Raw genomic sequence first — 27,576 nt, forward strand, 5'->3', positions numbered from 1 at the left:
ATGGCAGAGCCTGGCGAAGCTGGGGGCGGTTTGACTGAGGTCCATCGTTGAGGTGTGAGGCCTGTCGTGCACTAGCATCTTCCAACAGGAATACAGCATTAAACTGAGTTTTTAAAAAAAATCTATCTGTTCTATCTATCTGTCTGTCTGTCTGTCTGTCTGTCTGTCTGTCTGTCTGTCTGTCTATCTATCAATCGATCTATCGATCTATCGATCTATTGTTCTATCTCTGTCTATTATTCTATCCATCTACTGTATCCATCTTTTCTCTCTGATTAAGCTCATACTCCTGGCTTTGGCCTTTTGAAGTTTAAATGTTACCTTAAGGTCAAAGTGTTTGAAAGTGTCGTATCCTCCCACCACCCTCTTTGCAATGGAATATCAAAGCAAAGCAGAGAGATCAAGCCACACACACTGAGATGTTGAGCAAATTAAGCCATCTGTATTTGCAATCCCTTCAATTAATTTGTGGCAGTAGCAGCCCCATAACGTTGTTAAAATTATGAAAATGCAACCAAAATGTTTAACAAACATAGAAACTCTTTATTACAACAGCATCTCTCACTCACGTTTTAGCCATGTCTTCTTCTAAAACACAATCATATCATTGTAGTACAGTGGAATTAATTATTTTCTTTTTATCACAGCATAAAAAACAATCTCTGAAAAAGTGAAAACCCTAACACAAACATTGAACATCATTCACAGTTTGGGATATTTAGACGTGATGAAAAGAGGATATCAAGCTGAACAAGCTTTTGATTTTGGATTGGTATTGTAACTCAAAATAAGATCTAAAAAACCCTGTATCCACATTACATAAGAAAGTCATTTCACTCAACATTTCCTCATATAGTTTATCATATCTATCCCTAACAGTTTTCTAAAAAATACCATTTCATCGCATCCTAAAAAGTATGAGCCTCATTTCCAATGAAGGAGCACATAACACCTGCTTTAACATCCTTGCAACATTATAACAAAGTGTTCAAGAGTCATACTTGACATGGAACAGCGCAAGACTTTAAAATAATGTTGAGTTTTCCTGGATTTGAGGTACTGTAAATGCCCTGATCAGCAAACAAAATATATATGTATTTCTCCTTCTGGGATAAAATATTTTTACACAGATGAAAAACCAACAAATAAAGGTCAAAACTGCATACGTGTAAAAGTAAATTAGCCTCCTTGTAACGAAATCCATAACAAATACTAACACTCACTAATTAAAGTAAACATGGGCATGCTCAGTTAAACACACAACCCAAACGTATACATGTTTATTAAACAGAACATACAATTTAGTAGCCTACATTTAACAAATGTAAGAAATAGAATCAAATTTGAGCGTAATGCAGTGCATCAAGAGAATACTGATTTTTAGGAAATACATCACATGGCATAAAGCTACGTGACACTCAAGATGAGTTATGAAGTCAACCTGCATCCTAAACTAAGTTGCAATAAATCGTCTTTTTAGTATATTAAAAAAAAGATGTGTTCGGTCAAGCACCTAAGAAAGGAGAACAAAATTGTATGGTGATCTGTAAACAACTTGTAGCAATTCCATGAGGCCACAATATGGACGCTCCCATATAATCAGATTGGCATAAGGGTTAAGAGAGGCATTAACATTGATGAACGCACAGCTACCAATCACAAGGGAAAACCGTGCCTTCTCTTCAATTAATCCCCAGAATACTTTTAAATGTGTGCATTTTATTGCTAGCTTCTTCGACATTACTTACTCAACAGTAATCAACCCACCAAAGACTCGAAAATGATTGATTTGGCAGGTACAAATACAGAATCAGTTTGTATGGAGCCGTTAATCTTATTTCCTGAATACTAAAGGCAATTCGTCAAACAGCAGAGCTTCCCCGCACAAAAGCAAATTAGTTGATTGAGTGTAAGCCAATGAATTTCAGTAGGTGTTCCCTAACTTAAAATCAAAAGGGCCATTCTGAAAACATTAAACTGAAGACAATTTAGATACTTTCATAAAACAAAACATATAATTATTGTCAAAAAAGGCTTTCACAAATTAGTATTCATGAAAGTAATTTACTGTACAGAGCTTAGTTTGTGTGGAAGGCCATTTTTGTAATTTCCCTGTTCACAAACAACAGTTTGAAATGCTTCTGAAACAACTTCATTTTATTGTGACCGTTTAAAAATGTGATGAGGCCAAGTGTTTCAAAGATACAATTTAAAGTCATTTAAGTGAACTGAGTTACCTGTTTGACAGCTTGCAGTATAGTCTCTTACTTTTTCACTCAAATGTAACTCCTGAAATTGTTCATATCTGAATGATCAACAAGACATTAAAAACTCAATTGTCTGTATATATGTGGTTGTTTATCGCCTGTTCAGTCTCTATAAACTCTGAAGTCTCCTCTGCAATTTGTCCCGGGATACGGAAATCTATGGGTATGGGCCGTGCTGGCTCCGGGGGCTGGGCCTCAGCCGCGGGGCAGCAGGCCTCCCCTTTGGGGCTGGAGGTGCTGTGAGAGTTTTGTGGATCCAAGTTGCAGCCGGTGCCCTGAAGAAATTGAAGGAAATTCTCCTCTATGGATCCTTCCCTGCTGGGCAGTCTGTCCTCTATGTCTGCCCCTGCTCGACGGAACAGACACGGCAGATGCTTTCCCAGCTCTTCCCTGATCTGTCTGTTGAGACAGCCATAGAAGAAGGGATTGGAGGTGAAGCAGAAGTAGCCAATCCAGGTGACCACCTCCTCCAGAGAGGCTAGTGTGGCTGGAGGGCTGGCAGCCACTGCTGAATACAGGTGGAAAGTAAAGTAGGGCAGCCAGCAACAAAGGAATTGCCCACCCACTGCTGCCAACACTGCTGCAGCCTTTCCTCCCCCAAAGGGACGCTGCGGAGTGGCTCTGTCTGTCCCCGTGCCCGTCCCAGAGCTGGTAACCATTGTGGATCGGCTGCTGAGTGATTCTGAGCGCTGGCGACGAGGCGTGTCCATCCAGGTGGGAAGAGGCCCGTGGTGCATGGCCGCTACCCGAGCCACTTTGAACATATTGCAGTACACAACAAGAATAACCACAAGTGGACACAGGAAATACACCAGAGTAAACAGGGCCATGAAGGCCAAGCGGTTCGACCCTCCCCCTGTCCAATGTAGTGAGCAGCGCCTGTGACCCTGAGCAGGAGGAGATGGAACTGCCCCACCTCCTCCTCCCCCAACCCCACTACTCTCCAGCAGAGGAGTTCTCCCGCCTTGCAGGAACCAGGCGAGCAGCGGCAGAGCAGACATGGCCAGGGCTTTGACCCAAATCCCCACCAGCACTGACGCCACTAAGCCAATAGTCATCTTCACTTCATAGCGCATGGGGTGTATGATGTAGTAATAACGCTCCACATTGATGACGGATATGGAGAGGATGGCAGCACTAACCAGGCACACACTGAGAAAGAGGTAGCTCCGGCACAGGGCCTCCCCAAAGAAGGCTCGGCTTGAGAGCATGCCAAGGGGCATCAGCACCAGGGCTGCAAGCAGGTCCACCACGCACAGGTGGAAGACGAAGGCAAACTTGTGGAGCTGCGGGGCCTTAGCAATGACCGCCATGACAGCCACGTTACCCACCACAGCCAGCAGATCCATGAGCAGCATGGCCAGCAGGGCTAGCGACTGGGACAGAGCCCAGCCCTCAGGCAGATAGGAGGCAGACATGTTGGATGTGAACTGTGGAGGTGCGTGGGAGGAGTTCCACGTCGGCTCCATTGAAGGGTGGGATGAGGCAGGCAGGCAGGAGCAGTTACAGGCCCATCACCCATCCTTCACAGCCAGGAAGTACGGCCAGAGAACAGCGGCTTGAAAATCAGGTCGAAAGCTGCCTTCTTGCCCAGAGTAGGATGCTGTGATCTTCAGGAGGTCGGGTCAGAGTGTATGATTCATTAATACGTTTTCATGTCTGCCCTCAGTGACAAACCCTCCTAAAAACAAGAGAGAGAGAAAATAACGGAAATGAGTGCGTGTTCACTGGAGTTTGCATATATTCCTATAATGAGCAACCCCTTATGCACTTCTGGGTTATATGAACTAATCCTTCCAATCAGTAGCTCGTGCTGAGCTTGTGCTGCAGCTACCATTAGGATTAATACACTCACATGATAAAATCCTCTTTAGCCTCTCAAATCTCTGTTAAGGCAATCTTACTGATAAGGTAATCCAAAGTCCGCCCTTAAACCAATTAACTCAATTAAGTAGCCTTTGCATTATTCAATGTAGGGACACTTGGTAACCTTTTAGAAAAAAACAGAAGGAGTTAAATTATTCAAACTATCATAAATCCTCACACAAAATAGTTAAGCCACATAAGATGAATGTTTATAAATGTGCAGCAAAATCACATGCCTAAAACAATTGAGTGACTTTCATCCTCCAGGAAAAAGAAATACAAAGTATTTTTGACAACCTTCTTTACCTTCCTGTTAATATTACAATAAAAAAGGTCAAAGATTAATCCAGTCGGCTCCTTTGCTTAAGGGCTGCATGTGATCAATACTTTTCAAGCACTCATCCTTACAATGCACAAATGCATGCTAAATCCCAAATCCTAACAACAATGCCCTATTCCATCATACATATGACTGCTTTGAGAGCTGTTACCCAAGGTCTAAAATGATTGTGCATAGCTAAAAACACTTCACATATTAATGTCCCATATGGTTAGACATTCAATCATTCCGCTTGTGTACATGCACAATAGCATGTCTCACACTAAAGAACGCCTGGCCACCAAGTCGTTTTTCAATTCGAAAACTTGTGGGTATTCATAGGTTGCAGAGGCTGTCTGCATATTAACTATGCCTGGCTATTACAGACAACAAACCGACATTGGTTGCTGCTGCTGCTGCTGTAAGTATGTGTCAGATCAAGGAAATCCAGTGGCTTACTGATATGAATGCTCTCTGTCACAGATGTAACAAAAGCCTGGGATGTTCTTCTTTTTTTCTGCTCTGATCACAGTACGAAAAAGGCTAAAAATGTAGCTCTGAACCCGTTCATCACCTATTAACGATTGCCCTCAGTGAGCAAAATGTCTAAATCACACATAGGGGTACTCCCAATTCAGTTTAACCCTCCTGCCTGGTTTAGTCATGTCTTACCGCCTACACATTTATATATTAATCATTAATGCATTACAACCACTGTATAAAGAAAGGCCCACATTCTATATATTTTCATATCACAAATTACATTTATCTTTGCACACAGAAATATGTAATAGGCAGATAAGAAGAAGAGGGGGAGAGCAAGCAAGAAAATGTGAGGATCAGGGAGCGTGAAGGGAGGAAACAGAGAGAGAGCATCATGTACCTGAATCAGAGTATTTCCTGATGCATCTGTCTGCTGCTTTTGGTCTCTGAGGATGAAAACCTGGTGTAGCTCCCACTGCTGAGGTGCACAGTGGACATCAATCACTGCACCTTGTGAATGCTGTTGAGGCAGTTCCCTCTATAGCAGCCTGCTTCTCTTCCCATCCCTTGATCTGCCTCATGCATCCTCCTCCCTGGGTGCCTTGAGCTGTGGCAGCAGAGGTTTTTCTAAAACGATGCTGATGTAAATGCATGCAAAGACGCCAGCTCACTCTCTGCTTCCCCCCTCCACTCACACAGTGACTGCAGAGATGGAGCAGGAGGCAGCAATAAACAGGACCAGGGCTGCCGTTTCCACATGGTCCTAGTGTCCTCACTGCAATTTTTAAATTATTCAGAGATTCAGAACTAAATATGATGTTAGGGAAATGTCATGTTGTTGCTGTAGTTTTTTTCTGTATATATTAGCATTGAAAGCTAAGTCTAACACATCTAAAAAACTACTGATAGATGAATATAACAGTATGTGTTACATTTTTTCTCTCAACTATGCCATTTCATTTTGACATTCATCATTCAGAGGCAAAATATGGATCCTACGTCATTGTTTACATATCTCTTCTCACGTGAATGCTTTTTAGCCAATCATTCTTGGTGTGGCTATGATGTTGGTGATCATGACTGTCAAGCATGTTGTTGGTTTTGTCAGCTTCATTAAGAAAAAACAGGGCATTTAAAAAAAATAATTTCAACAACTTGTTTTGTACAAATGTGCGGCTATTTGTTCTTGTGGTTAAATTTTGTTTACAATAATATTTCTAAACTAACGAGGATGTCGGTATGATAGTTCAAGTGGACATATTATGAAGAACTCAATGTAACAGGCTGTAAAAAAAATTATTTCTGTAAATTCATTTTATGGCTCTCTTTTGGAGACAGCCTCAAGTGGCCATTCAAAGAGCCGTAGGGTTTGGCATTTCTGATTCCCCTGTTGCCTCTTGGATTCAACAATTTAAATGTGTCTCCCTTTCCTATGTCACGTTCAGGCTCATTAGAATAAACTGCCCCCGCCTTACTCTCAACACCAACGGCTTGAGAACTGTCTTTGCATTTTTTTTGGCAAGAGCAGAGTGAAATTCTTCTTAGGGAGGCTCAAAGAGACAGCCGCCAAAACGAAGCATTTCAAACGTTGGGCGGTGGATAGTTATATTCAGACTGACAATTTAAGAAAAAACTTCTACAACTTTTTTTTAAAGCAAAGAACATGTTCTTGTAAAAACCTAAATTTCAATAATGAACTTCAAATGAGCATGATATATAGATATAGATATATATCCCCTTTTATTTGATGGGGGTAAAAATATGCAGGTTAAATATGATAAAACCAGGAATCTAGAAAGAGAAGTGTTCAACCAAGAAATGAATGATTATGTGTATTTGTCTTCTTGTTTTATATATCGCAGAGGGTAAATGCGTAACAGATGTTCACCAACTGACTTTACTCATAAATATGCCCTCATATGTAATCCTGTATTTCCTGCTTCTCACCCAATGTATTTATTTGTGTCTGTCAGTAATGATTCAGGCAGTGATTTTGTGTATTTGAGTGCTGGGTTTAGTGACACAGGGAGGCATTGATTAGGCCTCAGCCTGCACCATCCCATCTTCTCAAACGGGGTCTCTTGTTGCCACGGTGATCTTTTTCATATACAGTCCATCTCATTGCTCTGTCAACGGAGGACAATGAAATCTGGGCTATTATGGGTAAGGCTAGTCTTCTGAAGACGAAAGCATGGAGCTTCTAAGTCCAGGTGTTTTCCATTTGCATTTGTATGGTTAATGATAACACACATAACATTTGCATTTCATGGAAATCACATTTCACCATTAAAAACATGGTTTAATTTGCACAATCTCTCAGGATTAATTTGATTAACGCAGTTCTCTAATTGAGTCATTATATAAACGCCACTGGATAAGTGAGACTCTGGTCTAATGGTTTCAATAGTATACACTTTGTTGCTTTCCATCCACAAATCAGTGAACTTATTGCATCAGGATCATTGACTATGAACAATGGTGAAATGCACATGTTACTTGTATTGCAAACTAGAGTATATAAAAACAGTGGTGTTTAAGTTTTATTTAAACACAACACTACATATTGGAGCAGAATTGATAATAGATGCATGTAGCACAAAATGATCTTGTTCCACGGTAAGTAAAAGAGGAAAATCCTATTCAGCAGTCAGCCTGGGGAAATTACCTGGCGTTTTTCACTATGAATAGTTGAATGATTAATTGAACAAGAAATCGTTAGATTATTCTATAATTGTATTGGAATTATGATGTTGATTGCAACCATCATACTTATGACTTTGCTTCTCTTCACAATTTTTTCAGAATGTGTATAAATTGCTTTTTTGTCTCTATCATAGACTCTCAAATATCATCCATCCATACATCACAGAAATAGACGGAAATATCACATCACACTATTTAAAATGTCAAGCCTTTTGTAACCTATGAGCTCTTAGAAAACCTGACTGATTAGAAGCTTACGTCTCCTCACACTGCTTCCAACATGCCTGGACAGCAGCAGGACACATGAAACACGATTCAGTTGTGTGCAGAGATTTGATAGACAGCGATCACTATTGCTGTCATGGTGAAGATGTATCAAGATGTCTGGCAACACTGAGGAGAGATGTGAAACAAACACATGCTCAAATAGCATATATCACTAAAACAACAATACCAGTGTGTGTGTGTGTGTTTGTGTGTGCGCGCGCATCTGTGTGTGTGTATTTAAATGTGTGTGTGTGTTTAAATGTGTGTGTATCAGGTGTTGACTCGTGACAAAAATAGCAGAGTCTTTCTCGGCCGGCAGCACCAATCACTGCAACCACAAATACAATGGTTTCCATGGCAACCGTGAAAATAGACTCCACATACGCTCTCAGAAATAGCAAAGGACGCTGCAATAACCCCAGAGAGCCCTATACTGCCAATAATAACTACCAATAGATATGGAAGCGCAAATATCAGCCGCACTCAGGAATAAAATCACAACATCAGTTTTACCAAAACATAATTACAGCAACCTACACAAACAATCAACTCAAATTCATATCCACATTAAGCAAGGATGTACCGAGGCATGAGAGAACATAACATCTGTGTTTAATAACATCAAAGCTAAAGCAAAAAGAGGTTGTTCTTGCGGGCTCTACAACACCTGACATGAGCGAAGGACAGATTCTCTATAAATGTCTTGAATATATCCTGAAAGGCATCTTCCACATGTTTTCGATATATTGTGCTGGATTGATGTTGCTGGAAATAAAGGGTAAATAGATGAGTGGTGCCACTCAGCAGTCAGTCAGTCTGAGACAGTGTAATCCACCCCATTGATTTTGCACCTTTGCTGCATGAGACATCTTTAGCAATTAAAATGTGTAGGGAGAATTCAAGTCTGACAAAATATGTGTTTTTATAGCTCTCATATTTTTTTCCTAGTATGTCAATCATCACAGCATGATGCCTGGTTCTAGAAGTACTGTGACTGAATGATCTGGAAAACAGATCTATTACTTCTATTACTAGAAGGCTGTCCAACATCATCATCTCGGACCCAAACCATGTTCTGAATAGCGAATATGAACTGCTGCCTTCTAATCGGAGATACAGGGTCCCGCGATACATTAAAGTCAGACTGAAGCATCCTTTGTGCATCAGTCAATCCTCACAGTAAATACAGAGTAAATGTACGCTAAAGGGTCTTTGAGCATGTTTTCACTCAGTGATTGAGCTGTTATTTTAAATGTTTGTTGTTTGTTTTTCATGTATTGTGTCTTTATATTTACCTATGTTGAGGATACACATGGAGCTGCTGTGATGCAAGTCAAATTTCAGTCTTGATCTGACCACTAAAGTATTATCGTATCCTATTATACGATACGATACCTTAAACATGACAGTAATAATTACTGCCATGTTTAAGATTCAGTGGGGTTTTGGATTTTAATTAGCAAAGTTATGCAGATAACTCAGTAAACCTGCCTCTTGAACAGTTCCCTACACATGTCAGCAGATGGTGGCAGTGTGTCCACTATATTGTGAGTCTGGTGCAAAAGCTGCCTGCTTCACCCACAGCAGAGGTTATAGTAAAACATCCAAGGACTGTTGTGGTATGGCATTATTTGAAAGCAACACAAAGATTTCGATATGTATATATAAATATAAAAAATGGTATTCTGGTGTTGTGTTCACAGGACTATACAGTACCTAATTGTCCTCTGGTCTTGTTCCTGCTATGTTAAAGCAGGAACAAGAACAGAGTAAACTCAAAGGCTTTGAATACATTTTGGAGTAGAAGAATTCTGACACATGAATATAATTATTATGAATCCTGTCCTGTTCTTTTGCTCTAATAGGATTGTTGTTTTCACTTCATTGTAAAAATAAATGTTAATATGTCAGTATGCTCTAAAAAGTACAAAAACCAGAAACAGTATTACCTATTATTTGAAAATGAAGACACAATTGTATAATTTAAGTATCTAGTTATTAATAAAGAATTTGGGAAGTACATTGAAGGAGAAAGGTACATCTCAGCCTAAATTCAATATTTACAATGAATTTAATAAAAGCAACAATTGTTTGTATTATTTGATCCCACTGTATATCCACACAACCATAACATATGACATGTCTGAAAGCGTGGCACATCAGCTCATATCATGAACAAAATATTATTTCTGATCAGGATCCGTCAGTCACAATAACATTGTTAGAAAAATATTTGTTTTCAGCCGTGAGCAGTAAGCAGCTCTTCTTGAGAAAAGAGGCCAATCTTATTTGGCTGATTGTGCACTGTGGGCCTGGATAATGCAGTGACATGCTGCCACTGCCCCAAAGCTTTGCCTCATTTATAATTGACAAAAGAACTGTGAATCTCCAGAGAGAAGAACGCCCATCTTCCAAGCCTCTGCTGAAATCAACCCTGCTATCTGATACTTCACAAGCAAACACCCATCAGCTGGAAACAGCTTTGTAAACAGATGGTTGTGACAGAGAGAGATGAAATAATATTACATTACATGTCACTTGTTAGACGCTTTTATCCAAAGCAACTTACATACTCAACACTGTGGACAATCCCCACAGGAGCAATTGGGGGTGAAGTGTCTTGCCCAGGGACACAACGACATGCTGACTGCAGTGGGGTTTGAACCTGTGACCCCCTGATCCCAACACCAAGGCTCTATCCACTGCACCACATGCCTCCCAATATGACCCGCTCTCGAACAAAGGAGCGGCCATGAGACAATAATGAAAATTGTGAATATTGAAGTGCAAAATGGGAACTGTAGTGTTTTTCACACTGAGCCAAGCTGGTGTAAATAGTGTATTTTTTAGGGACTATTTTCAGCAGCTGATTTAAACACAATGGGTCCATGCGGGAAAATAAACTGAACAATGTTTGGAACATGTCAGCCAGTGTCACAATGTGAATCATTGACTAATAGTCAGTACTAGTTTTGAGGAAACAATGGAGGTCTATGGCACAGATGAATATGAATTATAAGGTGAATTTACTGTTAGTTTTATTGTCTATTTTTTAGGATCTGAGCCTGAGTATAGCATACTTATGAATTTGACCAAAGGAAACGGCCCATAAAAGCCACACTCCCTGCATCACAGCGTAGCAGCAGAAGCAGCATAAAGCGCCGTTTTTCGTGTGTGTGTGTTACTTGCCTGTTTACTGTGTCCTCACACTAAAAGCACTCGCGTAATAACGGGTAATTACTGCTACTGAGATCCATGTCACATTATGTTAAAGTGGAGGTTGCAGATGTGCCTTCACAGCTCAGTTTCCGCTACATAGCTCCACATTTTTGTAATCGTGATTTAGGTTTTTGTTGTCTGGGGAAATACGTTTATTTTCATAAATTTATTTTTTTATCCATATTGGGTGATTTATCTTTTTTAAGTTTTCAAATAAACTATTATAGGATTCATTTATGTCATAGACTTAAAACACTAAAATGAAATTGGAGATACATGTTTTTTCATAGATAAGTGGTAACATGTGATTCTGTAGAGTGCAGTAAGAGCTTGATGCTTCAAGTTTAATAGCTAACACTCAATGAATCATCAACTGTTCAATTTACAACACAATACAACATGATTCACACTTTCCCATAATGCTCAGCAGCTCCAGCATTAGAACAGTTGGAGATGACCCTATAGGGCAGCACATGTGATGCATGCATTACAGTACATCAATGTAAACATGCACTGAAGCAATATTTTGAAAACAAAGCTGAAACTGAAAAGTTGGCTCCTCCATCTTTGATAACTCCATCCCATAAGTCCACAATGTAATGCAAACTAATTTGTGAGATGATGTAAGCATGGATCCCAGAAGACATCCGATCCCAGACAAAAAGATGAATGAAGATAATATCAGGTTATTTTTCTCAAGTTACAGCACTCAATGAGCTGATTCCTATTAAGCATCCTCCAGAGAGACATTGAAAAGGCTTTTAGTCTATTTGCTCCACTGTAAGAGGTTATTTGTGCAAACATTGATCAGACTTTTATCATTATCCAAGTGTTGCACATGTATCACCTCCATCAGAGCATAGCTGGTGTTCCATCTTTTAAGCCAATTTAGTAGATTTTCTATAACAAAAGTATGTTTGAATATAATAGTATTTGTACAATTATAGTATTGTATTCTATTCAGGATTTCATTCAACAGTAGGTACTGTAGATTTGAACTTGATAATTTTACTTAAATTCAAAGTCTCTGCTTTGTAAACTATCAGGACTATGTATTGTCCCGTAAGTGTGACCTCACAGTGTGACTCGATCCACCATTGACATCCTGCCAAGATTCCTTGTCACAGTTTAAACCTTTTAGTCAAAGTCTTGCACGCCATTGTTGAGTGCTTTGTGTCCAGCTGACGTCATAACATCCCTCCTGTGTTCACGCTCTGCACCCATTAGATGACACTCATTTTATAATCTTATCGCTTGCCTCCTCGACCCTCAGCCCCTTCCCTTGGCACCCATAGCAACCGGACCTGTGGACCATTTCAACTCCCATCAATTTTTATGTGAGGGTGTGTCTGTAAGGTGACCTTGTTCCATAAGATTTATAACATGGTATTCAATGCCCAGCTCTACGTGGGCTGAATGGTCATCCTCTGTATTGTCGTCCATTTCACCTTCTTCAGCTTCAGACTCCTATCATAGTGTTTGTGTTCTGGCATTTGTCTTGCTGTTTTCCGCACCATTGTATGGTTGCTTCTGTAATGGTATTGTTTTTGTCCTATTTTGTATGCCCTGCATGCCAATATTTCTACTTCTATGCCTGATGTCGGATGTCACCCATACGTTTGACACAGTAAAACACCAGATCCTAAAACCCTCCAAGAGCTGAGAGTCGGCTCTGTTCTCTCCCTCGTACATCCTACCTTAAAGACTGTCTGTGTCAGACCCTTGTCAACTCCTCACTGGGGGGTCCCACAGGGTCCTGTCCTGGGTCCCCTCCTCCTTTCCCTGTACACAATTCACTTGGTTAAGTTATTCTCACTTATAGCTTCTCCTAGCACAGATTTGCAGATGATCCTTAACTGATGCTATTCTTTTCCCAGTCTGAAACCCAGGAGGCTGCGCAAATCTCTGACTGTCTGGCTGACATGGTCTCTCAGTGGATGTCTGCATACCACGTAAAGCTCAATTTAGACAAGATAGAGATGCTTTCCCTTCCAGGGAAGGACCGGATGAAAAACTGACCTTCCCTGCTAACATCGCTGCCACAAGCAACTCAGGCAGATACAAAAACACTCCTGGTTGCCATCCTAGCTCCAAAATGGTGGAACGAGCTTCCCATTGATATTAGGACAGCAGAAAGTCTGCACACCTTTCGTCATAGACTGAACACCCACCTTTTTCGAATAGACCTTGGCAACAATATAAAGAAAGAGAAAAAGTGTAAGCTAAATGAAATGTAATAATGAAATGTAATAAAAAGTCTAACTGTATTGATCTATAGTCTTGCCTAGGATGACTAAATGTACAACAACAAGTGCTGCTGGTGTGAATAGCAATGCACTACTAACACGGTCAGATTACAGAAGCTGGTAACTGCCATGCAGGAACACAGAGCTCCAGCGGCTCACTTTGTGTCACCTTCTGCTAATTATCAGCCGTAACAGCAACGCTGATATTGTTTTCACCTTGTAAGTGTGCATGTGCTTGCTCCCCTACTTTATGCCCCTGGACAAATGTGGCCTTGTGATAAGGGAGATCTCATAACAAGATAAGTGCCCTAGTGCACTGTTTTATTATCTAACCTTGGGTCCTTGTGTCAAAATCCAATTTAAAGCAGCTGTGATAGAAATTCCAATGAAATGGCCCAATTTCTCTGCACCTACCCTTGGTATTATGTATGTCATTTAATTGTTTGGCTTTTTGTTGGTAACTTCACTGTCTTGGTTCACTCTCATCGCTCTCTAGTTTTGTTGAGCACCAAAAAGAGTCAGGTGAAGACCAAGAACAGAGCTTTAATAGTGAGTAGAGTGGACCCAAAAATAACTCAAAATGATTATTAATGTTGCTCCCTAACTGGAAGTGTATGTAATGTATCCGGTGGCAAAATAATCACCATATGAACTCACATTTATTGTGGGCAAAAATACATGCTTTATGGCTTTCGTAATGTAGTTTTTAAATAACAAAACCCTTAAATCTGTAACGGCTGGTGTTTTGTTTCTTTGATCCTTCTGAATACCTAGATACCTGTGCAGATTACTTATCATTATAGTATTATGATTTGGCACACATACACGCGTACAAATCTGAGGAAGATAAAAAGCAGGAGGTGAGCTGTGACAAAGGCAGACTGGACAACTCTATAGGTATAAAGGACTTGAGTTACATTCAAACTGAAATACATGTTGGGCTATAATGTAATGTCTGTTTGATGTCCAGTTCACAAGACTGCTGTTTGTTAACCACATGCTGATATTGATCTCCCGCACACTGCTGTATGCACATCACGCCCTTGACAAAAGACTGCTGCAGCTGCAGTTCTCACATGCAATGAGCGTTTGCCCTGTCCTTCACCACATAACAAGATGAACCCGAGAGAAGGATTCATCATTAAAGACATCAGCACACTGAATGGGCCATTGCTAGTATGCACCCTGAAAGGAAGGGAAAAAATACACTCTCCCTGAGGTCCAATTTGTTTTATAAAAAATACATCATGGACAGTTTAAAAATGTAATGAGCAATGGGGGGTGCAAAGACAACAGGGACCAACAGGCTTCTGCAATCTAAAGCTGAATAAAATTGCCCAGATGTTAACCATAATGCACTGGCAATCAACATGTTAATTAAAGACTTCAAGCTGTGTTGATAATTTCATGATATTAATGTTGTTATGCCTGTAATCGTAATAGTAATCGTGAAACCTCCAACAGAGAGAGAGGGGGTGGGGGGAGAGAGACTGTGACACACCCCCTGCTCTGCTGTTTGCTCCCCTCTGATCCACTATCACAGGTTTGCATTTCCTCATCAGTGCAACAGCATTCACGTTTTTCCAGTCCTTCTGTGCGTCCCGGTGATCGCTGCTGCTGCGAGGAAGAGGATGAGACTGTCCTGTTAACGGATCCCCGGACTGTTGAAGCCTGCCCGCCTTTTCTCTCCGGATCTAAGGAAATCGTCTAAAGGTAAAGGCACTATAGCGGGCGGGACACCTCTGCCTGCTGGGACAAATGTCTCTAACACAGATTTTTTTTATTGTTGGGGAGGGGGACATGAATATCATCATGTAAATAATCTCTAAGGATGTAAGTGTGTTTTTAATTAACATAACGGCGATATTGATCTTGCTTCTTCATTTATTGCGTTATGACGACATTATTATGCTACCACCCATTGCGCATAACTTTTTGACCAGCTAGTGACCTGCCTGCTGCAGTGCACCCTGGGTGCTTTAGAGCAGCAGATGCTGTGAGCATTAAAGACAATTCATATTTCATTTGGATAATAATTACAATTTTGATCTCATTGTCATCCATACAGCTCCATGACCCTACCCTATGAAGACAGGGACACATCTAGCCTGTTGCAGTTTATCACCCTGACATGATGGGGGGGTCACTCTGGATTTCCCATGGTGCCACTGAAGCCCTGTTCAATGGAAGGAGCTTCATTGCAGTTCTACCTTTGGCCCTGTTGTTGCCAACAGTGAGAGTCAGTGCACAGACGATGATGATAGGTGGCCCTTTGGACTGCGAGGAGACTTGTGTGTGTGCCAGCAACATCGTCAGCTGCTCCATGAAGAATCTAACCTATGTGCCCACCCCTCTTCCAAATTATACAGCTGTTCTGGATCTCAGCTTTAACAGCATCACCAGGCTACGTGCTGAATGGACCCCCCACTCACTAAACAGGCTACACAGTCTGATCCTCAGCCACAACAACCTCACGTTCCTTTCCTCTGAGGCCTTTGTGTCTGTGACCAAGCTCCACTACCTGGACCTTTCCTTTAATAGCCTCCGCCAGCTGGACGAGTGCATCTTTGAGCCTCTGGAGCACCTGGAGGTGCTGCTGCTTTACAGCAACTGCATCTCTCAGGTAAATCGCGCAGCCTTCTCTGGCCTCGACAACCTTCAGAGGCTCTACCTGAGCCAGAACAAGATCTCCCGCTTCCCCTTGGAGCTGGTGAAGAATCGCACTAGGCTGGAAGCTCTTAGACTGCTTGATGTGTCCTCCAACAAAATCAAAGCCCTGCCCCTCTCTGATTTAAAGGCTCTGCCCGCCTGGATCAAGAACAGCCTGTACTTCCACAACAACCCCCTGCCCTGCACCTGTGATTTGCATGACCTGGTGGCACACTGGCACCTCAAGGCGCTCAGCTCTACTATGGACTTTAAGGATAGCCACACTTGTTTGTTACCAGGCCTACAGAAAGAGAAAATAGCCATACTGGATCTTGACAAGCACTATTTGAACTGCAGTGAGGTCAAGGTTATGGACAAATCCGCCTATCTGGAACAGCGCCTGGTCCTGGACTGTGACAGCAGGCAGAGGGACATGATGAAGAACTGGGTGCTGCCTGGAAACATCTCACTGTCTCGTGCCATGGAGACGCTTTATGATGGCAGCCTCGTGATTGGGCCCCTGAAGGCAGAGGACTCTGGGGTCTACACCTGCTATGCCACAAGTGACTCCTTTAATGAGACGCTGTATGTAACTGTAACCGTGTTTAATTCCACTAAAAGTGGTGGGCTTGAGAACCTAAAGACGGCCTACACTACCCTCATAGCATGTCTGGTCAGTTTAGTTATGGTTCTCATCTACCTCTATCTCACACCGTGCCGCTGTGCATGTTGTCCAGGACAAGGCCTGGAGAAAAGCGACAGTTTCCACTCTTCAACTGTGAGCCTCTCTCAGGCACATGAGGAGACGGGGCAAGAAAGAGGGGTAGGCCGAGGCTTCGCCTACAGACATGTGGCCTTCATGCAACCCAAGGACCAGCTAGAGCAGAACGGGAGGTTGAACCCAATAGAGGAAGACGAGGAGTGTCAGGGGGACAGGGAGAGAAGGAGGTCTGACGCAGAGTCTGTCAGCTCAGTGTGCTCAGATACCCCCATGGTGGTGTGAAGTCAGTGGCACAGCCTGGAGGGTAAGACAGTGATGGCTCGACCCATGTGGCTTCTACAAAGAGATTAGTATGCACTGTTACAAATTAAAATAAAAAATACATTATCAGAACAATTTCCTGATAAAAAACAACATAGAAACAGCCCAAAACATAGTGATAATGCAGAAACATGTGATTTCTTTAAAAGAGGAATTAGTTTGACATTGTCTGAAAATTATTGTCAGGCCCTGCAAGATATTGCTACACAAGCAAGAACGAAAAGAGTTTAATATATGTATTTAATTATCTTTAGGGATTCCTCAAAAATATAATACTAACACTTATAGACAGCAAACAGCATGACAACAGCTTGCGTCTGAATAACATAATTGCTGCTTGAAAAAGTAGCTAATTGTATGCAGAGCTCACCAAATAATCACTGTTAGATGCTTAGAGGTGCACTGTGTCAAATATGGCTCACATTTAGGTTAAAAACTAACTAATATTATCAACAGAATGTGAAAAGGTTACAGACATTATGTCCAAGTGTCTAGTTATTGTCTTTCAGAGATAAACCTAATCCTCTCAGAGTTTCGGTTGAATTTTGCTTATTCTTGCCCTGCTGTTAGTAAGTAGTTTACTTTTTTTTTAAACGGATTACATAAATTGTAAGGACCCAGTTGTAGAGGTAAAAAAAACATTACATGTCGCCATGCATTTCACATTGCACCTTTAATATAATGACAATTTCACATTCCTGTTCGGTTATGATGCCTTTACAGAAAATAAGGAAAAGATCACATTTATGCAATATTTTCAATTTACATTATTTAAGATTTGAGTGGGATTTAATGCTCAGTTAAATATGTGTGTTGGCAGTAACTGAGCTTCTTTTTTAATACTGCTTTGTATGCAAGCCTTTTTTAGATACAGCATAATTACAGAATTATAAACCCAGCCTTATTATGATACATTGTATTTTCACTGAAATTCATTTTATCCAGAAATCATTTTTTATATATTTAATGTAGGTCGTAGTCTCCATAAAAAGAAACACAAAAGATTGATTTACTAATTTGCAATAACTTCATTAGCACATAAACATTACCCATGTGGTCTGCAGACATTTTAGTTAAGAGTTGACTACTGAATCTTTCAGTTTGAACTGTTTAAAAAGTGGTTAATCATGTTCAAATTAACTAAATGCCAACTTAGGCTAGACTTAGATACATGACAGGGGATTCAATTTCCATAAATAACCCTCTTTTATCATCACAATGCAGTGAAAACTATATGTTCAGTGTGGGATTCAGACTGCCGACATCCGGTCCCAATGGAGAGTGAGTAGCAGAACGGCCCGAGGGGAACAACTGAGAGCGAGTACCATCCACCGAATGTTTCTGGGCATTAGTGCCCAACCCTCAACAAATCAGCAAATGCTAGCCAGCTAGCAGTCTCATAAACACCATCAGAAATAGCAGCTCATAGTGCAGCCAACATGCAGGGGGCACAGATGACGTGTACATATAGAAGTAGCAGTTTTCAAACCCATTTTTATTTCTAAAATACCTTCAAACTGTTGATTTGAACTTGAGCAATGTTAGAAAATAAATCAGCAAGAGATTCAGTCCATGCAAAATATGTTTTGACAAACCTAAAGTCACGCTGGCTCTACTGTGATTAAACAACTCTCACAAAAACATATCTGAAAGTAACATTAATGATATAAATAGAATAATTCAGTGAAGCGTTTTAAGCAAAACACAATCCCACACGACAGATGTAGCAATGTACACTAAACATACTCTTATATTGGAAGGAACTATTACCTTATTACTGTCACTTCTCGTGGTGCCTTTTCAAGATAAGCTGTGGTGAATAAACACGATATATTAAATGTCTTTGTAGGAATTCTAGCACTGAACACATGACGTTGTGTGTGGTTTTGTAGAATTATAATGTAGCTAAACATGAGGAACTTCATTGACTTCTATCTCTCACACATATCCACTGTATGCTGATGTTGTACACTTCTTATTTTTCCTGTGAAAGTTTTTACCAAAGACTGACTTACATGCAGAGAATTAATAACCTACGTGTTCAGTGTTTACAGTCAGCACTATATTTATGTTGTTACCAACCGTATTTTCATTGTTTGAATTCAGCCATAAACAGGTTTTTATATATGCAATCCTATATAAGGACTTATTGTATTTCATTATTTGCTGCAATATATCTTGTCTGTTAATGTATTGTTTCTGTATTTCATGTACTAAAAGAAAACATGGAAACTAAGCGTGAGTGATGTCTGTTATATTCCTGAAAGGTGAATGTATTGAATCTTTCTAACAAAACTGCAGGCAAGTAACCTTTAAAAGATGAGGTTAAAGGGATAGTTTAGCAGTTTGGTAAGCAATATTGGTTAATCTATATGTCAAGACAATTATTGAGTGTATTTTCCAAATTGTTAGAGTACTCCGGATGTGACAGAACAGATGGCCTGACATGGACGTCTGTTTAAGTTGAGATCAGACCTCGGTTTGCTGGCTCTAGTTTGTGTATCACATGGCACAGCCTACTTGTTCACTTCAGGGTGAAACTTGAGACAGCACAGCTTGCTGGAGCGGAAACCGTTCACACAAGAGGACATATTTTATTGTACCTGTCCCTAAGACTTACTTTCTTCTGGCAACATTCGGTGCTGCCAGCTTTTCAACCTTATTTGGCTTGTCGACCACAGGATCTGCCTGAGCAGAGTGAGCACCCTGGTCTGTACTCTCTCTCCTCTGCCAGACAGGAACAGTCAGTTGGATTTGTAGTTGCCTCCTGATGTTTGACGTCATATTTAGGTCTCATATTCAAGTTTTAAAACATTATCTTTTAAAGGTCCCCAATTGTACTTTTTTTCATCAATATATTATAGTTCTCATATATACAAAACATGTCGCTGAAGTGTTGGCTCGAAATACCAAATGGATCATTGCAGCATCCCATAATCCCCTCTGTTTCAGCCCTGCTTCAAAAGTGCTGATTCTCTGTCTGTTACTTTAGATGAAAATAAGGAGCCACTCCCCACGCCCCTCTGAGAGAGATTTGGTTGAAAAGAACTCAATGGTGCTCTCGGAGGAGATTCAGGTGATAAGGGTTACACAAGCCAAAAAAATCGTTATGACATCATAAAGTGGGCAAAATCTGATCAGCTCATTTTCAGACAGGTTTTTATATAAATAGATCAGGAGAAAAAGACAGTGAATATTTTTTCCTGAAACTTTCAGAATCTCTTTACACAGAGGGGACACATGTTTATGTATATAAGACATGAAAAAGTGGATTTTGCATAATAGGTGACCTTTAAGTTTAGTTTCATCATTAATCATTATGTGAAATGCACTACATCACATTTTGTCACGCGACAGTGCAGAAAATGTGTGCAGAATCATTTTTTCAGGGTCAATTTTTGTAAAGAAGCTAGTCCATCTTCCTGACAGGCTCTGCAGTGTGAATCCTCACCTGCCGCCCTGCAGCCTCTCTGCAGGATGAATGATTGACGAGGTCTAAGGATGTCCACACTGCCTCTTTCAGTAGCTGCTGTCTAATCTTACCATGTTACCCAGAAATACATGCAACACCACCAGCCAGGTGTGTGAAACTAGGTTAAAACAATTTGAATAATGCAAAGCAGCAATGCGGCATTGAAATCAGACTTTAAAAGTATTTCATTATTGAATATTAAAGAGGATTGCCTGATAAAAGAGTTGCTGTAGGAGGTATGACAGGGTTAACGATCTGTGTGTGGATGCATATCTTAAAATGGAAAAACAGCTAAATGACGCCTCCCCGTAAATCACAGACTATAATTAGAACAAATGCAGCAGCCTAAAGAAAATCTGAGATCACTGAATATCACAGATGGCATGAATGTAAGCCGGCGCCTGTTGACAATCAATGACTGGCAGCGGGTTCTGTGTTAGGGAGAATGAATTCTAAGTAAGATGAGTCACCCTCTCCTCGGGCCCCTCCCAGGAGGATCACATGGATCACATAAATGACATGAATGAGGAAGTGGCTGTCCTCTCTGAGTCCTCTGCCATCTAGTGGCCATGAAGCATTTGGGTTGACTGTTCCTGCCTTTGCAGAATATTGCAGGAATTTGAACCCTCCTCTAAAATAAAGACATGCTGAATGTAAGATCTGAAAGGTTATGTTTATTAGTGTCATTCACAAATATGACTGCTTTTACACGATAGTTTGTGGTGGTGGACAGTAGCCTAACTACATTTACTCAAGTGCTGTTCTTACTTCACTGCATTACATTTATTTGATAGCCTTAGTCATTCTGACAATTCAGATTAATTTAGCAGGTATTATCATAGGTTAATAAACGATTTTGCAAGCTACTTGGCAGTATATATAGTAAATAAAGTAAAATATGCTTCTCCTTTACCAGCTGCAACAATAATGAACATATTCATACATCAATCATTATAACTTGTTATAATATATAATATCCTATACGACAGTGTGCAGAACTGAACACAAATTCAGAAGTTTGTACTTGTAACAGAGTATTTCCAAAAATTGGGATCAATAAAGTACTATCTTATCTTATCTCTTATTATCTTCTACTTTTACTTGAGCATAAGTATATCATTTGTGGAATAGTGAATTGTGATTATAAAAATAAAATCAATTACTTTCTAAATATCAGCAGCTGTCTGAAGCGACTAACAAACAGCTACTATCATTTCAAAGAGGCCCAGTGTTTTCACACAGACTGAGCAAAGCCCACCCTGTTGTTTCCGATGTCGAAGGCGGTGTAGTACTGCCGCATGAACACCTCTCCCAGGATCCAGATGCCGGCTCCAAACCCTGTGCTGCAGCCGGACGAAGACTGAGGAAAGAGGACATGATTCAACATCATCTTCATCACCTCAAGTATAAATACTGGAACAAACGTAAATCTGTCTAAATGCTTGTTTAAGAGATACAAACTGGTACAACTAACTAGTATTGTATACATAAAAGGTTTATGTTTGTGCTCCTTTGAGAACTGAGGTTAACTACTTTAACCCCAGCTTCTATAAGTAAATGGCGCAGCCCTCTAAGGCTATCGCTATTGGGTAATCCCCCTGCGCCCCCGCGCAGCACTGAAACACTTGTAGTCCACGCCCACCCGCAAGGTGGGCCCCACCCTCGGGCCTCCTTCCGGTATAAATAGGAAAGAGGCCCGGCAATCTGCTCCCATACCAAATAACTTTTCTTCAGCTATTCGTAGAGCCAGTGGGGCCCAGTGCTTAGAGGGCTGCACCATTTACTCATAGAAGCTGGGGTTACATTAGGTAACCTCAGTTCTATTTCGTATGGCTTCGCCCTCTAAGGCTATCGCTATTGGGTTAAGGGCGAAGCATGATGTAGTCTGCGCCCCACTGGGTCCGCCCGGCACTAGAAGCACAGACACACCTGCTAAATAACACCCCATGCCTGTTGTGCCATGCGTAATGGCGCATCACCGTCCCTGGAACATAGCAAAACATGCCTATCTTCCCGACGGGGTGAAGGCTGGGAACAATACATACCGGCCGCTGTGAGAAAGTAGAGACGAAGGTCCCACCTTGCCCAGCGATGATAGAAGGGGAACAGCAGCTCTCTGCGTGTCAGACAGGAGAGCGCCCAGCTGGATCCCTGACGTCACTCACTCTGACAAGACACTCCGTACCAAAAATGTGTCAGAGGAAAAAAAAGGAAACATCCCTCTCATAAGAGGGAAAAAGGGCTGCTCTCCGCGTGCCGAGAGGCAGGAGAGAGGCGCACAGCTGGATCCCTGATGTCACTCACTCTGACAAGACACTCCCGTACAAAGTGTGTCAGAGGAGAAGAAGGAACATCCCTTACTATAAGAGGGGAAAAGGGCCGCTCTCAGCGTGCCGAAGAGCCAGGAGAATGCGCAGCCTGACAATATCACTCTAACGGACACTTCCTGCCGGTGCACAGCTGTTTGTCAGAGATGTGAACGTGAGGACGGACTCATATATTTGGATTGGAATAAGCGCACAGCTTGTGGATAAACCTATGAGGTGATGCAGTCTATGCTGTGACACATGCCGTTTCACTCCACATGCCAGTGTAGCAGACGCTCGTCGAGACAGAACTGCTTGTTGTTGGATGTGCGGTCATTGTGAGTTCTTCTCGGGGCCCCCTACCCCAGAGTGAGACATTTGCCTGTTGACATATCCTCACACGACTGCCTCTATTATGCGTAGTAGGCAAACATGATTGGCGTCCGAGAAGCGCTTCTCTATTTCACAATACAGTGGTTCGCTGATCCCGAATTGTGCGCAGTTCCGCGTTGCGCGGTCACTAGCAGGACAGGTGCGGCGCGCACAGTGACAGGAGGAGATGAGGACGCGGCGCTTCTCCTCCGACCTGTGATGGAGGGAATGTAAGCTGAACATCCAAGTGTGATCACTCCACGACTCTAAAGAGCTTGTGATGACCTTTGTGCATAAAAGCCGGGTTAGGGCGTAAAACAGAGCGAATGCTGCCATCTCCGTTGGATCCGGAGAGCCTGACGGAAGCCACAGAGAGAGCAGACAAATCATCTCAACCGTTTTCGCTGATAGAGCCAAAGTAATACTACTTTGCTGACATACAGTTTAAGGGGAACCTGGTCTAAAGGTTCCAAATGGGGACCTTTGCTTCGTGTGCGTAACATCAAAGCCAAATCCACCTGAGGCACCAGTGCGCGTAGTGACACAGGTCAGGTCTCGGTTACCTCCTCGCATAACACGGCCTGCTGCGCTTCTGCGAGCCCCTCTGTTCAATTCGCCGGGAGATATACATGCTCTCTGATGGAGAGCAACGGTTGTGCGCGCCCAGAACAGCAGCCGCCTGGCTGCGTTCAGAAGCCTGCGCCAGATCGTACTCCTCACCTGGCCGATTGAGGTAATGCTGCTTCGCATAGCCTGGCCTGTTGGTCTGTGCAAATCAACACATGTTTGATTGTAACAACGGCGCGCCTTCCCCCGTTCTTTTCCGGAGATGAGATTAGAAAAATAGCAGGGGAGTAAAAACACGCAAGGAGCACTTTCCTGGGATGACAGAGTGTTCTTGTATCCCATGTACAGACTGTTGGGGTTGGTGTGGAGAAGCGTTCTCTGTGATGTGCCGTAATGGTCATCATGGTGAATGAGCCACGCCATCTCGCGCGCCGCTGCCCCGTGAGGCCAAAGGTGCTGCGAGGGAGTTGTTCCACAACGCTGCATTTCACTCCGTCTCTCATGTCCATGAGGCGCGTACGCGCGCAGGGGAATGAGAGGTGTGTGGATGCTGTTCCACACGGAGGTATGTTATAACGGTGCTCGTGGGTTTATTATGAATCGTGTGTAGGAGGCATATCTCTGAACAGAGGAATGCCGCGAGCTCTGCAGTGTTAATAACAATAGGTTAAAACCAGCAGGCTAGCAGGACCTTCTGACTCTAATAAAGCGAATGATACGCACCGCTACCTGGAGTGTCTCGCTGTTGGAAAGACCCAGGGGTATCATTACATGACCAGCCTCACTCCCTTTGAACGGCCGCACAGCAGACGCTGCTCGTCACGGAGTGGGCTGTGTGGAGTTGTGACACTACCGGAGGAGAACTCGTCAGATTCTTCCCCTAAAGCTGTCACGAGAGGTTTGCAAAAAAGCACTCAGATGCTGGTTCTCGAAGTTTTAACTCCACTCGCAGACAAACGATTGTCTGAATGAAGAGGACAGCTGTATCTTATCCTAACCCTTTATTATGAGAACCCAGGCTGTGACACATAGCGCGAGTTCCTATTCACAGAATGGTAAGCGTGTGAAGGACGCCTCCGGATGCGAGCCAGCAAATGCAGGTAGTGAGAAAACTCACTCTCATCACTCACTCTGTGGAGTGGCTCCAGCCTTCACTAACACAAAAATCGCTACCAGAGGAGCCAGGCAATAGCGTGTAGCTGTATTAACGGCCCGAGTGACAGTACTGAGTATCTGATATTGTCTGAAATCGGGAGAAATGAGGGAGTACATATGTCTCCGGGATGATGGTACGTGGAGAGTAGGCATCATGCAGATGGGAGTGTACCACGCGAAATCCTGATGAACTACAAGTTATGCCATGCTGTACAAAGCCTGTGTGAGCGTCAGCATGCTGGAATACTGTACGTGCGAGGATAGGCTCATTCACCCCAGCTCTTTTCCCTCGCCATAGAAAAAATAGACTGTGAGTGATTTTAAACCCCTGAATTGACCGACTTTGAGGAACCCTTGAAATTATACTCTTGCAATACAGGAGTCAGCAGTTCTCGAGTCATTTCGAGTCGCAAAGACATAGGTCGTGTGATACAGGAGTGTTCCAGCTAATCGCATTGAACTGTAAACGTGTTCATGAATGGCGTACTGCAGAGGACGTATCCTCTACTGATCAGCTGCTCATACCCAGTAGTCTGTCCATCAGACACGTATGCTGCTGCCATCTAATGGAACACCTGTCATGATCAGTGACATAAGCAATGCTCGAGATAGTTGTGGTCGTCATGGAGAAGAGCCACAACAGGGAGCTCGCACACGCCTGCGTGTCAATCTCAGCTATCATGACAACAGTTGAGGCTGTTGTATAACAGCACGCTCATATCGATGAATGGAGTCTGTGCAGTTGCGATGTTCACACGAATAGTTATAGACCTCGCTCATGGAGGCATATATGACGTGGTGACAGGTGCCGTAATCACGGACCAGAGGAATGCCGAATTGCAGGTTACTAACTCGAGGTCCATACGGGCAGGCTTCTGCAATGAGCCCTGCTGTACTACTTAATCAACAGAATTAGTGGCTGCTCGGCTTGATTAGCTGTGCTCCCTGCAGGCTATTAACCGATAGGTAAAGTACTGCGAGCGCTGGGCAGTGGGCGCTGCGGACACGCTGCCGCTGGGTCACTCAGCCTGGAATACTGCTCATTCATGAGTCCGCGTACTCTGTGATGTGCTGTGATGGATAGTCATGGTGACAGTGCACGCCCAATTGCAGCTCATCACGCCGTCCGCTCATGGGTCTTATTATGACCGTGTGTACAACGCGTATCTCGGACAGCAGGAATGCCGCGAGCTCTGCAGGTTTATTACCGATAGGTTAAAACCAGCAGGCTTCTGCAGGGAGCCCTGCTGTAATATAACAGATTCAGTGGCACGCCGGCTTATTACCGGCTCCGCTTACCTCGAGCGCTCTCGCGCGAGCAGACATGGAGCGGGGGAGCATCACTCCCATTTGACTCGCGCCGCGGGAGACCCTGTCCTCTGGGGTGGCGGAGCGGGACGTGGACGGAGCCCCTGCGACCGCCGGCTGTGGGCGGTTGCGGCCTCCTGTGGCCCGGCGGTGCGAGGCCGCGGGCTGCTGCGCGGCGTTGGTGCCGCTGCTGGGCAGGCTCAGCCGACCTGGAGCCTGCTGTACATGCTGGCCGAATGCTCCGACCCTGTTCCGCGGACCGTCTTCATGGACTCGCACCATGCGTGGAACTGGGGTCCGAACAGCCCGTCCGGGCTGATTGGAGCGTCCAGTAGCACTTTTCTGGCCGTATCCGTAACAGATCGCCGCTGAGCGCTGTGGTGAGCGGAGAGGGGGAAGCCATAGTTCGGACCGCCAGCTGGGCAGCCCTGCTGCGACTCTGTCTCCCCGTCCGGGGGAGAGGAGGGAGGGGAAGAACCGAACGGTGAACCGTGGAGGGAGGCGGCGGCAGGAGTTGCCTTCGGACTCCTACCCGGCACTCTGCCCGCAGGGACACGAGGCCCCGTCCGCGGCTGTAAAGGCTGGACGGGGCCAATCGTCCTCGCTCGGAGGCACAGCAGCCAGAGTGAGTCCGCTCTCCGCTTCCTGGTCAGGCCCGAGGGGAGACGAGCGCAGTGTCATGCTACCTGCTGGTTTAAGAGCCGCGCGTACGCGTGCTCTGACCCCCGGCCGGGATTCGCATACTGGCTTTTATCTCTGCAGGTCATAAATCATTATGAACCCAGAGCCACATGAAGGGACAATCACGCGACGCAGTTGTTTTGCTCATGATGATTCTCATTGCTTGTGCTTCAGTAGCTGTGCTGGTTTGCTGAAAAAAAGAGGGAGCAGATTGGCCGGGCCTCCTTCCATTTATAGCCGGAAGGAGGGCCCCGAGGGTGGGCGCCGCACCTTGCGGGTGGGCGTGGACTAGCAATGTGTTTTCCCGTGCTGCGGCGCGCAGGGGGATTACCCCAAAAAAAAAAAAAAAAGAAAAAAAAAAGCCGATTAGCCTTAAAAGAGGGGCGAAAGCCCCAATATACCGGAAATTAAAAAAGAAAAAGCGGTAACCTGGTATGTACGGTTTCAAAATGCAGCCATCTCCTTTGACCAAAAATGTACAATTAATAACCTCAAATAAAACTCACACATGCTTTTCATTGTGTTACTTTTTGTAAAGCTCCCTTTTTAAAGTTTTAAAAAAACCTGATTGTTTTAATAAGCAAGCCTTCTTAGTTTTTGGCAACAGTCTGTAATAATACCACAACTTTATAATAAAATGCCACATTTACCCTT

At 43.0% G+C, this 27,576-nt stretch overlaps 3 protein-coding genes across 4 annotated transcripts in view; 1 reads left to right on the forward strand and 2 right to left on the reverse strand.

The window, feature by feature from the left end:
* Window positions 1-533: 533 nt before the first annotated feature.
* On the reverse strand, window positions 534-5,610 carry LOC104950938 (probable G-protein coupled receptor 61). The gene is made up of 2 exons (XM_010777548.1): window positions 5,336-5,610; window positions 534-3,948 (listed from the first exon to the last, which is right to left on the reverse strand). Exon 2 carries the CDS (start codon window positions 3,734-3,736, stop codon window positions 2,333-2,335), a length of 1,404 nt encoding a protein of 467 aa, XP_010775850.1. The 5' UTR covers window positions 3,737-3,948; window positions 5,336-5,610; the 3' UTR covers window positions 534-2,332.
* A 9,316-nt stretch (window positions 5,611-14,926) lies between these two features.
* LOC104950939 (amphoterin-induced protein 1-like) lies at window positions 14,927-18,529 on the forward strand. The gene is made up of 2 exons (XM_010777549.1): window positions 14,927-15,083; window positions 15,439-18,529. Exon 2 carries the CDS (start codon window positions 15,502-15,504, stop codon window positions 17,020-17,022), a length of 1,521 nt encoding a protein of 506 aa, XP_010775851.1. The 5' UTR covers window positions 14,927-15,083; window positions 15,439-15,501; the 3' UTR covers window positions 17,023-18,529.
* Window positions 18,530-21,187: 2,658 nt separating this feature from the next.
* LOC104950940 (pepsin A-like) overlaps window positions 21,188-27,576 on the reverse strand; it is a 17,130-nt gene continuing 10,741 nt past the window's right edge. For both annotated transcript variants that reach the window (XM_010777551.1, XM_010777550.1), the window contains exon 9: window positions 21,188-21,893. In XM_010777551.1, coding sequence (XP_010775853.1) covers window positions 21,768-21,893 — 126 coding nt within the window. In that variant the 3' untranslated portion in view covers window positions 21,188-21,767. The remainder of the gene's footprint in view (window positions 21,894-27,576) is intronic.

This window comes from Notothenia coriiceps, unplaced genomic scaffold, assembly GCF_000735185.1.
Source record: "Notothenia coriiceps isolate Sejong01 unplaced genomic scaffold, NC01 NC01_scaffold00018250, whole genome shotgun sequence".
NCBI lineage: Eukaryota > Metazoa > Chordata > Actinopteri > Perciformes > Nototheniidae > Notothenia > Notothenia coriiceps.